The 13527-nt window shown below is 45.6% G+C and overlaps 1 protein-coding gene across 1 annotated transcript; it reads left to right on the top strand.

Moving 5' to 3' along the window:
• The first annotated feature begins 817 nt into the window (after nt 1-817).
• Nucleotides 818-9394, top strand: LOC124646661 (ABC transporter G family member 1-like). Its single transcript, XM_047186750.1, has 8 exons — nt 818-1118; nt 3601-3680; nt 3928-4392; nt 6710-6796; nt 6874-7005; nt 7777-7968; nt 8045-8131; nt 8771-9394. The coding sequence occupies exons 1-8, from the start codon at nt 818-820 to the stop codon at nt 9392-9394; spliced, it is 1968 nt and encodes a 655-aa protein (XP_047042706.1).
• The last annotated feature ends 4133 nt before the right edge of the window (nt 9395-13527 follow it).

Genomic DNA, 13527 nt, shown 5'->3' with positions numbered 1-13527 from the left:
ATTTGTCACGAGTGGAATTAGTTTCCAAGTTGCATTATCGATATTGTAATTGTGTACCTCCTAGTTCCTATAGTTCCTACACCTGGGAACATTTGGATATGTGCACTATTATATTAGAATATTGTGTTAAAATGTGCAATATTTGATATAAAATCTGACAAATTTTGTTGTGTTAAAATGTGCACTATTCACTATAAAAAGTTTCATATTTTGTTATTTTTGTGTAGCTTAGAGTACAAAGTGGTTTGTATTGAGATTTTGCATGTATGTAGTACACACCATTGGTTACCCCTAAAATTTTGTTTCAGATTTTTTTGAAACTTTGTGACATAATTTTGAATTTTTTTAAATAAAAATTTAATGTAGCTCACCCTCCCTTTTGAGTTTCCTTCTCTTTGTGCGTTATGTATTTAATTTTTTTGGGGGCGTGGATGGAAGAGGGTTGTGGAAGAGCAACAAGCCCACTGGTTTGTGCTATCTAGTCACCTCCATTGTTTAAGTAGACACATATGCTTTGTTTTCCTCTTCGCTTCACAGGTGACGAGCTAGCCGTTAACGGCAAAGGAAGTCACGGATGACGTGGCAAGTTAAATCTTGACTATGAAAACGAGGCAATGGTATACTCCGTAGATGGGAGACCTGAAGCAACAGCTTTCCATATGGTACCCTGCATCCCTGTCACGCTTGGAGTTCCCGGTCGAGTTGAGGCCTACCTATTTAAACCCAATCGCGCCAAGCCAAATCCCATGTCAACAGTACCAGCATCGGCGCCACAAAACCAAGCAAGCAAACTGAGCGAGCGAGCGACCCATCTGTCATGGTGATCCCGCCGTCGACGCTGCCGCAGTGGGCGCCTACGCCAAGCCCGTCACCGGCGCCGGCCAGGTTTGACGGCGTACTCATAGAGGCGCCGTCGCCAGCGGTAAGGGCGGCCATGGAAGACGATCCCGGCGTGCTCCTGACGTGGGAGGACGTCTGCGTCACGGTGGACGGCTCCTACGGGCAAGAGCCGGTGAGCATCCTGAGCGGGATCAGCGGGCACGCTGCGCCGGGGGAGGTGCTCGCCATCATGGGGCCGTCGGGCTGCGGCAAGACCACACTTCTTGACGCGCTCGCAGGTTCGACCTCGCCGGCTGTTGCTCTTCAAGTCTTCAGTCTTCGCTTAGAAGTTAGGGCATCTTCAACCGGGCGATCCAAACGGACGCGCTGGGCCGTCCGTTTTGGGCCGTTTGCGTGCCCGAGCGGACGCTCGGACAGCGCCCCGCGTCCGCGCGTCCGTTTGGGTCACGCGGTGCGCCCAACGCGGCAGATTTGGGTCGCGGCGCCCTATGGTATGTTTTTCTTGTAAATTCACTAGAAAAACGCAAAAAAATATTATAGAAAATATATAAAATAGTACAAATGCTCAAAATGTATTACACATTACATAGTCCATGTAATCAAGCATAAAGTATTATTCAAATAAAATAAAAAAACGATACAAATGCTCTAGGCTTCAGGAGTTCCTTCATCATTGTTGTTTGCAGCATTGTTGCCTACGTGCTGCCACATGTGCTCCACCAAATCAGCCTGAAGCTGGTTGTGTACAGCTAGATCTCGAATTTCATGGTGCGCATGAAGAATGTCCTGGAATGATGCCGGAGCACCTTGCTGAGGAGTAACCAACTCTCCTTGGCCTTCCCATTCATTATCAAAGAGTGAATCATCCCGCTCTACCTCAACAATCATGTTATGCATGATTACACAAGTGGTCATCACCTCCCACGAGTTTGCACATCCCGAGGCTGCGGCAGGTGTCCGACGATAGCCCAACGAGCTTGGAGGATGCCAAACGCTCGCTCGACATCTTTCCGGGCTGCCTCCTGCTCTTTGGCAAACCTTGCCTCCTGCTCTGAGTTGGGGTTTCGGATTGTCTTCACGAGTGTAGCCCAAGGTGGATAGATACCATCAGCAAGGTAGTACCCCTTCGTGTAGTGGTGGCCATTGATCTCAAAATCCACATCGTGGGACCGACCGTACGCTAGCCTATCAAACACCGGAGAGCGCTGCAGCACATTGATGTCATTGTGCGAGCCAGCCATTCCGAAGAATGAGTGCCAAATCCATGTGTCATGGGAAGCAACAGCTTCAAAAATGACTGTGCACCCCTCAGAATGGCCGCTGTATACCCCCTGCCAACCAAAGGGGCAGTTCTTCCACTCCCAATGCATGCAGTCTATGCTGCCAAGCATCCCAGGAAAACCCCTGCAAGCGTTGATCGACAACAGACGAGCCGTGTCCTCTCGCATTAGGTTGCCGGAGGTACTCGTTCTCCGAACGAACCGATCACAGCTCCGCAGAACATGTACATCGATTCCAAGCCGGTTGACTCACTCATGCGCGTGTACTCATCTACGAAATCACCGGCAACGCCATATGCGAGCATCCTAATCGCTGCCGTGCATTTCGGTACGAAGAGAGGCCTACCTTGCCAATTGCATCCACTTTCGCACGAAGTAGTCGTCGTAGATCTTCACGAGCATCCATTATCCGGCGGAACAGCGGCCTGGTCATCCGAAAACGACGGCGAAACATGGACGGCACGAACAATGGCTTGGGTTTGAAGTAGTCGTTGTAGAGCTGGTCGTGGCCGCGTTCTCTTTGCGGTCCAAGGCGGCCGCGCGCCCCGGCAAGGACCCCCGATGCACGGGGATTTGCGAGACGACGTGCTCGTGGATGAGCAGCGCAGCATCCGTGAAAAATTCGTCGTCGGACTCCTCTTCTGACGACGTGTCGATGAAGTTCTTGAAATAGTACTCGTCGTCGCTGTCCACCATGATCTGAAAAGGGACACATTTTAGTTCGAGCATTTGACCGAACATCTCGCAGGCGGAGGCGATCCAAATGCTTCTGTAGGGACCTGCAGAAGCGGCCGTCTCAGACGACGTCCGGTCTGGACACATAGTGCACGAGAGCTCACCTACGGCGGAAACGGCGAAGCTGCGAACGGCGGGAGGTGTCGCGACGGTGAGAGGACAACAGCGCCGGCGGCGGCGTCCTCCGACTCTGCTACGACGCGGCGAAAGCAGCGCGGGACCTCGACCTATGCTTCCGCCCCGCTTGCCGGCGTCTCGACGACGATGGCCGGCGGCGACGCGCTCCCAAATCGCCGGTCCGTGGGTGGCGGCGGAGCGGTGGGGAGATGTGGGCGACGGGCTTGTGTTTTGGAAGGCAGACAGGCGGGCCAGGGGCGGACAAAGGAGGACGCGAGCGACCAGCCTTTCGCGTCCGTGGCCACGCAAACTCGTCCAAGATTTGGGCCGGGTTTGGATCGTCCCGGACGCCGCGGCCATCCGTTTTAGGGATGGGTCCGCGCGCTGGGCCGCGGTTTTGTCCGTTTCGACCCATCCGGACGCGCGGGCGCGGGATGGGTCACCCGGTTGGAGATGCCCTTAGGACATGCAGCCAACTGTTGCTCTTCAGTCTTCACCTATGACATGTTACTGAGAAAACAACCTGACAGGACAAAACATCAACAATCTAATATAAGTACTGGAGATACTACCAGAATAGTTTACCTCATTCCCTGGTTTTAACAGTCGAAAGTTTCACGGATCACAGGAAGATTAGGTCCCGGGATTAATGAAGCTGGGGAGATTCTAATCAATGGACGCCGGGAGAAACTTGCCTTTGGAACCTCGGTAAGACAACAGATCCCTTATACGAAATCTTTTCTCTGCTATTTCTCGAGTGTTATGGTTTCTGTTGTGAAGGGTACCTTCTAGTTTTGCTAGTCTGGATTGTTTTGTGGTTCTCTAGGTTGTAATCTTAATTTGTTATTAACTGTACTTTGGCCATTTTTGCCCCTTTTTATTTCTTAATATACATGCATTTTCCTGCATTGTTCTAAAAAGATCGATGCCCAAACTTACACTTGAACTTCATCAGGCTTATGTGACCCAAGAAATCATGCTGATGTCTACGCTCTCGGTACGGGAGGCCGTCTACTACTCGGCGCAGCTGCAGCTGCCGGAGACAGTCCCCGCAGCGAAGAAGCGCGTGCACGCGGAGCGCGTGATCCGCGAGATGGGCCTCAGCGACGCCATGGACACGCGCATCGGAGGGCGGATTACCAAGGGCATAAGCGGTGGGCAGCGGAAGCGGCTCACCATCTGCATCGAGATGCTCACACGCCCCCGGCTGCTGTTCCTGGACGAGCCCACCAGCGGGCTCGACAGCGCTGCCTCCTACCACGTCATGAGCCACATCGCCAGGATCGCCGCCAGGGAGGGCATGACCGTAGTCGCCGCTGTGCACCAGCCCAGCGGCGACGTCTTCGAGCTCTTCCACAGCCTCTGCCTGCTTGCCTACGGCAGGACCGTCTTCTTTGGAGAAGCAGCTCATGCCACCGAGGTGAGCATCTCTTCTCCATTTGCTCTCGTCTTCTCATTTTCGAATTAACCCCCTATAATTATTTCAGAGGACCCTTAAAAGTATTTTTTTGAGTCTATATATGGGGCACTCCCATACATACAAGATTCCCTAAAGGGCATGTTTGTAACAAAGGAAAAAACATAGAAATTTTGGAGGATAGAATAATCTTATTTGAAAAAATCATCTGATGTTGTTTGGAACAAAGGAATAGAAATCTAAGATCTCTTTGAAACTCCTATGAAATAGGATATTCCATAAGAATTTTAGAGGCAAACTAACATGAGGTCTCAGCTCATGTTTTCATTTCCTTATGTCTAAGATTCGTGTGTTTTTCCTGTGTGATGTCAAACTAACATTTTTATAGTTTTCTTAAGGTTATGGTTCATGTAAAAGTTCAGGATACATTGTAACTCAATTCCTGCATTTTTCCTATTCATGTGTTTTAAATTCTTGCGTTCCAAAGGGGGCCTAAAACTTACACCTCTCTAGAGGGATATCTTTACGTCATGTAAAATGCAAGCTTAGTGGATGCTAGCTTATAGAGATAAACAAAACTTTCCCTTAAGCACTAGCTATTTTTCATATAGAAGAGGTTCCTAGTTAAGAATCTTTCCTGTATAAATAAGCACTACTAGTGCTTAAACAAAATCCTTGTAAGCTCCTCTGTAAGCACCTTGAATTGTACGTGTCCTAAGGATTCTCTAAAATGCTCAGTGATAGAAGATGAGATAGATGATCAATTATTGGGATTTTTCACCTCATCCTTTAGGCCAAAACAAATTAGAAGATGGGGTGTTTTACGGAATCTGCTATATAGAGTTTTTCTTATACAATGCACTCCTTCCGTTCCAAAATAATTAAAATTTTAGGTTTTTCTAAGTCAAATTTTGTCCAAGTTTGACCAAACTTATAGATAAATGTGTCAATAATTAAACTTATATGAACATATAGTGTATGATTAATCTAATAAACTAAGTTAGAGATGTAGATGTTGATATATTTCTGTACAAATTTGGTCAAACTTAAATTAGCTTGACTTAAGACAAAACTAGAACCTCAATTATCAGGGAATGGAAGGAGTATAAGACAGCAACAAAAAATAGTACACACAAAGGGCCATCTATAATATCGGGTAAAGAAAACCGTCTGCACAAACAAACTAGTGGACCAACCTATCTAGGCCCCATACGTCCAATTATACACACAATTGGGTGTACGAAAACCAAAGGTTCAACACAACGACATTTTTATGGTCTCTCCCTCTCATCGGACACTGGTTCCGCATGCAACAAGCAAGAGATGTTCCTTGGCTTCGTGCAATGCATGTGCCTCACCCTTGTAACCATCCATGTTGCGCCGTTGAGCGAAACAAGCTCACCTTCTGGGGCATGGGCCACTACTCGGCTCAACTACAGGTGTTTTCTCGGCAAGAATGGTTGGACATAACACACACAATTAATGTGTTGGCTCTAGGCTGGTGCAGCTTCCATCCTCTTGTGCCCCTCAAACAAAACTAGATTCTTACAATCCTAATAAAATTGGGCCTACCAAGTAAGAGGATGCGTAGGCTTTGACATAATAGAAAGTAACTTGGTGCCACATGTTCAAAAGGCAAATGGAAACAACGAAAATTAAACATACAAAGCCGGCAACAACAAGTGTATGGCGCAACAAGTAATGAAGCAAATGGAAACCATGAAATATAACTTGGTAGGACATTCATTATTCACTAGTTCATATAAAAAAATTGGGCACAAACAACCCAACAAATATACCACGCCATTTGGATTTAATAATGTAAAAAACTGCACCAAAATAGATGGCAAACGTGCGTGCATTTGGGAAAATACAACAACCCAAACAATACATGATTCATAGGTAACACCGGTGATGAAATGAGAGCCTTATATACTACTCCCCCCGTCTCATAATATAACACGTTATGGGACGGAGGGAGTACTTTTTTATTTTAAAATGATTATATATCAAATCTTGAAGCTAATTTATGATATGCCTTTACTCTCGATTTTGTGACCGTTGGATCTTCAAAACTAAGCCACATCCGGTTGTTCTTAAATTTTTTTGGTCCTTTTTGTATTGTGGTAACCTATATGTTGGTAACTATTGCATTACTTACAAGTGCCTTAATAACTAGAATTTTTTTTAAAGCATAGCTAGTTGAGATATAGCTCGAAAAAAATTTCGAATAGGAAGAGGACTACAACCTACATTTTGTTTACAAAGAGATCTTACAAATATTGAACATATGTGTCGCTGTCGTATCTTTTGATTGTAGTTCTTTACTCAAAACGGCTTCCCTTGTCCGAACTTGAGGAACCCATCGGACCACTTCCTGAGGACAATCAACAAAGATTTTGATGAGGTACTTCTTTTTATCACTTTTTGTATCATGTTGTGAATAAAAAAGTTGTAACTTAGTTAATATGATCTGATATGTAGAAAATTGTGAAAAGTTCAAAAGCTACCAGAAAGACTGCCGCCGAAGCAATTGATATTCTAACACAGGCATACCAGTCTCCTGCTTATTTGGAAAAAACAGTGAGCAAGATAGCTGAGATGAAGCAGATTAATGTAAGTTGCTTATTATGTTATCTACAGAAAAGTCTTTTTTTGTATACCTTTGCATGGAGAATAGAGGTTTGATTAATTTCTTCTTAAAAATTGTGTGTGTAAAAACACAAGTTTGGACAGCTTGTATTTGTTGTCATTACAAAATATAGGACAATTGTAACTTTGAAAGAACATACACTATTATCTTTGCAAAGTCCAATCTAGAAATTATGTGAGACTTTCCATTTTGGTGAATCTACGTCAAATTGTGTTAACATATATTTAGTATTTTATTTTTTTCAAATATTTCTACATAGAAGATACAGTACGATTTGGGTTAGAGGCTAGGGTTAGGTGGTGTTTGATTCTGGCTGTGCTCCACTGTGGCACCCCGGTAGATTGGTTCTGTCAGTGTTAGTGTGTGCACGTTTGTGCAAACTACGACAATTGACAATAGTTATTGTAACAATATGTAAAAATTCTTTCTAGTTTCTAATGATTCTCAGGTAATTAATTATTTTATATTTGGAGCTGGGGTTTCAAGCATCAGCTTTAGTTTTCTTCTTATGTACTCTACTTAGTAATTTAAAATTTTATATTATGATGATGGAAAGAAATTAGCATCACACATATATATGAAAAATCGTAACTCTGCAACCGATGCCTGAGGAATGTTGCCGGCAACAGGGAATCTCGTCAGCAACGATGTGCCATTTTTGCAGACTCGCACTAGCATATTCATCAACGTGATTCTCTAACATTGTTGTTATTCTAATGCGTGTTATATCGTAGGGAGGAGCTTCCTTCAGAAGGAGGGAACAAGCTAGCTTCTCTACGAAGCTCCTTGTGCTTACTAGTAGGTCATTCATGAATATGCACAGGGACATAGGATACTACTGGATGCGTTTGGGTGTTTATGTCGGCATTGGCCTTTGTCTTGGCACTATCTTCTACCAAGTTGGGAACAGTTACAGTTCTATCCAGGTAAATAATATGATTTATTGATGATGCGAAAGGTTTTATACATATTAATAGACCTGATCATTTTCATATTTTTCAGACAAGATGTTCAATAATAATGTATACGACGGCACTTCTAACTTTCATGGCAATCGGAGGATTCCCCTCTTTCGTAGAGGATATAAAGGTTATTTCATTTCAATCAAGTAGAATTGCAATAGCACTAATTAATCCGCTAACGTAATTATATTCAGATATGGATAGATCCACTTTCACATCCATATTTTCTTCAGTAACCAATATCACATTTGTACTTCTATATGTAATATAAATCTGGATATTTTCCACATCAATTTCATTTCTGGATATTTCCATAACCATTTTTTGTTTCTTTAATATGAGCATCGATAATTCGGATTATCCACTGTCACTTTTCACCTCTAGTGGTTAATATGTCTAGTTTCAGCATGTATAAGTGAACTATGGACCCTTCTTGATTAGCAAACTATAACACAAATCGGGTCCACTTACTTAACTTGAAATAGTCTTTCATCGTACACTTTAGCCTAACAATTTCACAGTGGATCATGGTTTAGTGCACCTTTAAAATAAACTGGTGTATACAGACTAAGGGCAATGCCATCTTATTTACAACCACTTGACAGTCGACTAATGATGGAATTGGTGTATTTGCACCCGGTAGTCTATTTGGAATCTGGGAAAAATTTGAGATGTAGACGGACATTTTACAAAGTTTTCAGTGACATATGGAATTTACTCCCAAATTAACTCACTATGTTGTTCACTTCTTTACTTTACAACTCAGGTATTCAAAAGGGAGAGGATGAGTGGCCACTATGGAGTAGCAGAGTTCGTGATCTCAAATACGTTGTCAGCCACTCCATACCTGGCCCTCATCGCCGTGATCCCCGGCGCAATGCTGTACTACCTGACGGGGCTCACCAAAGGGACCGACCACTTCGCCTACTTCGTCATTACCCTATGCATGTGCACGTTGCTAGTCGAGAGCATCATGATGATCATCGCCGCCCTCGTTCCGGACTTCCTGATGGGCATCATCGTTGGGGCTGGGGTGCAAGGAGTATTGATGCTCAATGGTGGCTTCTTTCGCCTCCCCCATGAGCTCCCTAAGCCGGTGTGGAAATACCCTTTCTACTACATCTCCTTCCACAAGTACGCGGTGCAGGGGTTGTACAAGAATGAGTTCATGGGGCTGACCTTCCCGAGCGATCAGCTGGTTCAGGCCAACACGACCATTAGTGGCATTCAGGTGCTGCAGGAGAAGCTGGAGGTCGAGATGGGGTACTCCAAATGGGTGGACATTCTTATACTCTTTGGGATGATGGTGATATACAGGCTGATCTTCTTTGTTGTTGTGAAGATTGGGGAGGAAGTCAGGCCAAAGATGAGGAAAATGAGAAGGAAATAGATATAGCTGCAATATGTTTAATTTATTTTCCCACTATCATGTATATACCTTTTAAACATGTCCTTGGCTACAGGAAGATGCTCCAATCTATGGCATACTTATGGGATCTACCTAGCCGTGCAACACTACCGATTCATAGTTGAGGCATTTCATCAAGCTGCTGGCAGGTATTGTTGCAACATACATGCAATGCAACGCATGTATCTTAGTTCGGAAACAAAGTTGCAGAAGAGAATACAATGCACCCAGAAAAATAAATAGAAACACAAGTCCATGTCACCCTCCAAACGGCATTCATTCCATGTATAAATGTGGAAGGATATTTCAATTGCATGTGGCAAATTGCGATTCCCCTAGAGATCACAGTGTTCGTTTGGATGAGAGCTAGAGCTGCTAACATCAGGAACTGATCGCAGTACATGCTGCCATCATTCTAGAAACGAAGATGGACAATACAGGACATGAGAATTAGTTTTACTTTCAGACCTGACATGTCAATTACTCAACAAACAGGAACAGAAACAGTTGAACCTTGCTCCCAAAAGAATATGAGCTACCAGTGTCAGAGTCCTAGTCTACTGGAACATACAAAATCTTCTCGGAATGGCGGTACACGAAGAATCCCATACATACCTCTGGCGGGGAGATGCTCAGTAACTTCTGGCAGAACTCCTTAATGTCCCTGCTTTCAGTGATTGACTCATCGAAAGTTACTGTCATCTGCTTTAGCACCGTTGCCCAGCTGAACAACCGCTCCATGAAAGCAAGTTCATGTTCAGTTCCTCTCAGGTTACTGATTTCTGCTTCTTGGAGGCAATCCAGCATGAGCTCCTCAGATTTCCAGTTTGGTGGCTGACCACAAGGGCAATCTGATGGGCAGGCCTCCTGAAACAGGGGATATCAACCTAGTAAGATTAACTGATATGGTTTAATGACATAAAATTTGCCATCCAGAAGTCGAGAAAATAACAAATGGAAATATGTTTATGTATTGCACAAACTGTGATTGTGCTGTGCAAATTAGAAGATATTACTATAAAATCACACGAGGACTGAGGTATCGTGCTACAGATATAAGATGACCCATTTGTTTAAAATATGTTCCAGGGCTTCTTTTTTTATGGAATCTTCACAAACTGCATGGCATAAGCTTAGTAAAGATTTTTCTTAGAAGCTGACTCTGATCATGTTATCAAGATTAAGCAAACAAAGCAAAACATTCTCAAGTTCCCACAAAGTGCTCGAAATTTCCAACAATAATAAAATTCTTTGAAAAAATGATACCACCAACTCAAGTAGTATTGCCACTTTGTCAAACTTGAAGAGCAGAGTGTTGTAAATGAGAGATACATAAGCCATATATTACAATAGATACTATAGTGAAACTTAAAGAGCAGAGTACCAACATCAACCCCCACCTGGAGTCGGCAGCTAGCATAGCATGCCTAGCTGTGCCAAGAAATGCAAATGCATAATGCTTCTAGGTGGCATCACTCAAGTAACAGACTAACAATTTAAAAATTAGAGGTAAAGAAGTTGAAGGATATGCTTACGTCAAAGTGGCCAGGAGTATCAAGCGCCAGTTTTCTTACACCAGTACACATCCTGAGGACATGGAACAAGCAGGCTCCAAAGGAATGTGCGTGTGCCGTTATAACAATGGACAAGAATGTAATGTCAGGGAGCCTTGTTATGTCCTCCATCAAGTATTCATTGACACGCATGCACTGCACGTTCATAAGAGTCACAGAAAAAGAATCACATAAAACAGTCGCAGAAGGACACAAACATCTTATTTACAAAATGATTAGCACACAAACATGGTTGCTATTATAAGCTAACGAATTAGTTTGATAGTGATAATAAAGCTTGTCAAAATTGATCATGGTTGTTTGATTTATTGCAGCTCCTCAGGGTTCATGTCTCCTTGAGCAACTACTAGTAAGCGAGCACATGCAAAACAGGTCCCGGTCGTGTCAATTATGTTACAGTTTTACTTAATGTAGAAAACGCTATTCACAAATTGAAGACAACTGAGCCATGTTTAAATGGGTGAGAATTTGCATGGCTATATCCAAAACAGACTCCACTTGAACTCTAAGTTTCTCTGTTTGCCTTGTCATCGGTCGAGTATTGACTTGCTAGCATGTTGCAACGATGGAATAGGTACCACATCAGGACGGAATAACTCACCGGCAGATAGTCCACTCTGAGGTTTAGCTTGTGTATGGCCTTGAAGCGCTGCAACAGCATCAGGGTGTCGGTATTGTACATAATAATGTCATCCATCAGGAAACCGATGTCATCATCCATCAGGAAATCGGTGTCATCCATAAAGTCATCCGTTCCGTATTGAAGAAACACATCGATGTCCAGACAATGGAGATGCACCATCTCACCAAGCTCGAAATATTTTGGATGCCAAGTATTCTTCTTCCACTTGAGCACCAATAGCTGCGGAGCTGAGATGCTCGAAACCAGCAGACTCAGACCGCGACCGCCGAGAAGGCAGGAGCTCAAAGTTAGCTCTTCAAGCGATGGCGCTGCGACAGTTAGCTGCTGATGGTTGCGCAGATCGCTCAGCTCCATTTTGAGCAGAGACTCTGAGTGGATGGTCAGTCTGGTGAAGCCTTTGAGATTCTTCAGCTCCATCTGCCGGAGCGACCCCGAGTGGATGGCGACGTTGCCCATGCATCTGGCATCACGGATGGCCAGTCTCTGCAGCGCTGGGCACCGCCGCGAAGAAATAACGTCGGCGAGTCGATCTGGACTGTATATCCAGACGTGATCCAGGCAGAGATCGATGAGCTGGGCGAAAACACCTGAGGCCGGCATGGTGAGGCCAAGAAACCCTAGGCCGAGCCTGATGGAGGTGGCGTTGTGGAAGCATGGGAGCTCGAAGCCGCCTCTTTCTTCAGACGTGCTACTGCTACGTATGATGTTGCGAAAGATCAGATCCCCGGAGAGGCGGGGCGCGACGGTTTGGAGCCAGGCCGCCACGGAATAGGGCGAGGCGTCCTGGGCCACGGCGGCTAGGTGGAGGATGGCCGGCGCCTCGTTGGCGGCGAGAGCGGGGCGTATGCGGCGAGGGTCGGTGGCGTCCGAGAAGTGGATCTCCGGGAGGAGGGTCCACATGCGGCGCCAGCGGCTCGAGAGGATGCTGGTCCGAGCAGCGAAGGCCGTGTCGCGGAGCTTGAGAAGGATGTGGATAAGGACGTCGTCGGGCAACGCGCTCAGGTGGTCCTCGCTGCCGGTCACGGCGAGCTTCGCCCGCTTCGAGTTGGGGGCGGCCTCCTCGTCGCCGCCGTGGTCCATGAAGGAGGAGGGGTTTGCTTCTTTGAGGTCCACGGAGGAGGGATTTGGATTTGGGGAGCTAGGAAGGGTGGCGGCCGGCGGCGGGGAACGGGTTGGAGTCGCCGCCGTCTAGCGGCTGCCGACGGGGAAAACGGCGGCGTGGGGGTCGCCTGAGCTGCGAATAATTGGTTGGGAATTCCCGGACGGCCCAACCCAACCAGCCGTAAACAAGTCAGCCCACGCCGACAGTAAAATTACGATTTGCTTCAACACTTCAATTTAAACATGAAATTCAGTTCTGATTGGTGGCTCGAAATATGAGTGTGGCAGCTCTTACTCTGAGACAATATAGAAGTAAATATCCAACATGAATCTTGAAAGTGTTGTAAGAACCTTTCTGTAATCTGCGATTCAATTAAAAAAATTGCAAACAGAGTCTATACATAGGGAAGTAGGAAACATATATCATCAGGCCCATCGCTCTACCTTAGAGCATCTTCACCGGTGCGCCCCATAGCGGTCCCGATAGCGATTTGGGGGCCGGCATGGTTTTTGGGCTCGCACCGGTGCGCCATAAACGTCGTCGGCTAGTTTTTGAGCCCAATAGAATCGTCGGTATTTTTGTGCCGCCCCCTTCGCATAGGACACGAATCGGGTTCGTCGGCGCCTCACGACACGTCAGAAAACGAGCGTGCGCTCCACCTGGTAGCCAGACACACCGATTTCCCGCCTCCTACCCACGCCCGAGCCGACTCCCATCCCTCTAGATCGCGGTGTCATTCTTGAGGCGGTGGCAGACCAGGACCTTTGGATTTGGCATGCATTTTTTTGGCATCGCA

Source organism: Lolium rigidum, chromosome 4 (assembly GCF_022539505.1).
Source record: "Lolium rigidum isolate FL_2022 chromosome 4, APGP_CSIRO_Lrig_0.1, whole genome shotgun sequence".
Classification (NCBI taxonomy): domain Eukaryota; kingdom Viridiplantae; phylum Streptophyta; class Magnoliopsida; order Poales; family Poaceae; genus Lolium; species Lolium rigidum.
Note: the sequence above shows the minus strand (reverse complement) of the source record. Positions and strands in the feature narration are given on the sequence as shown.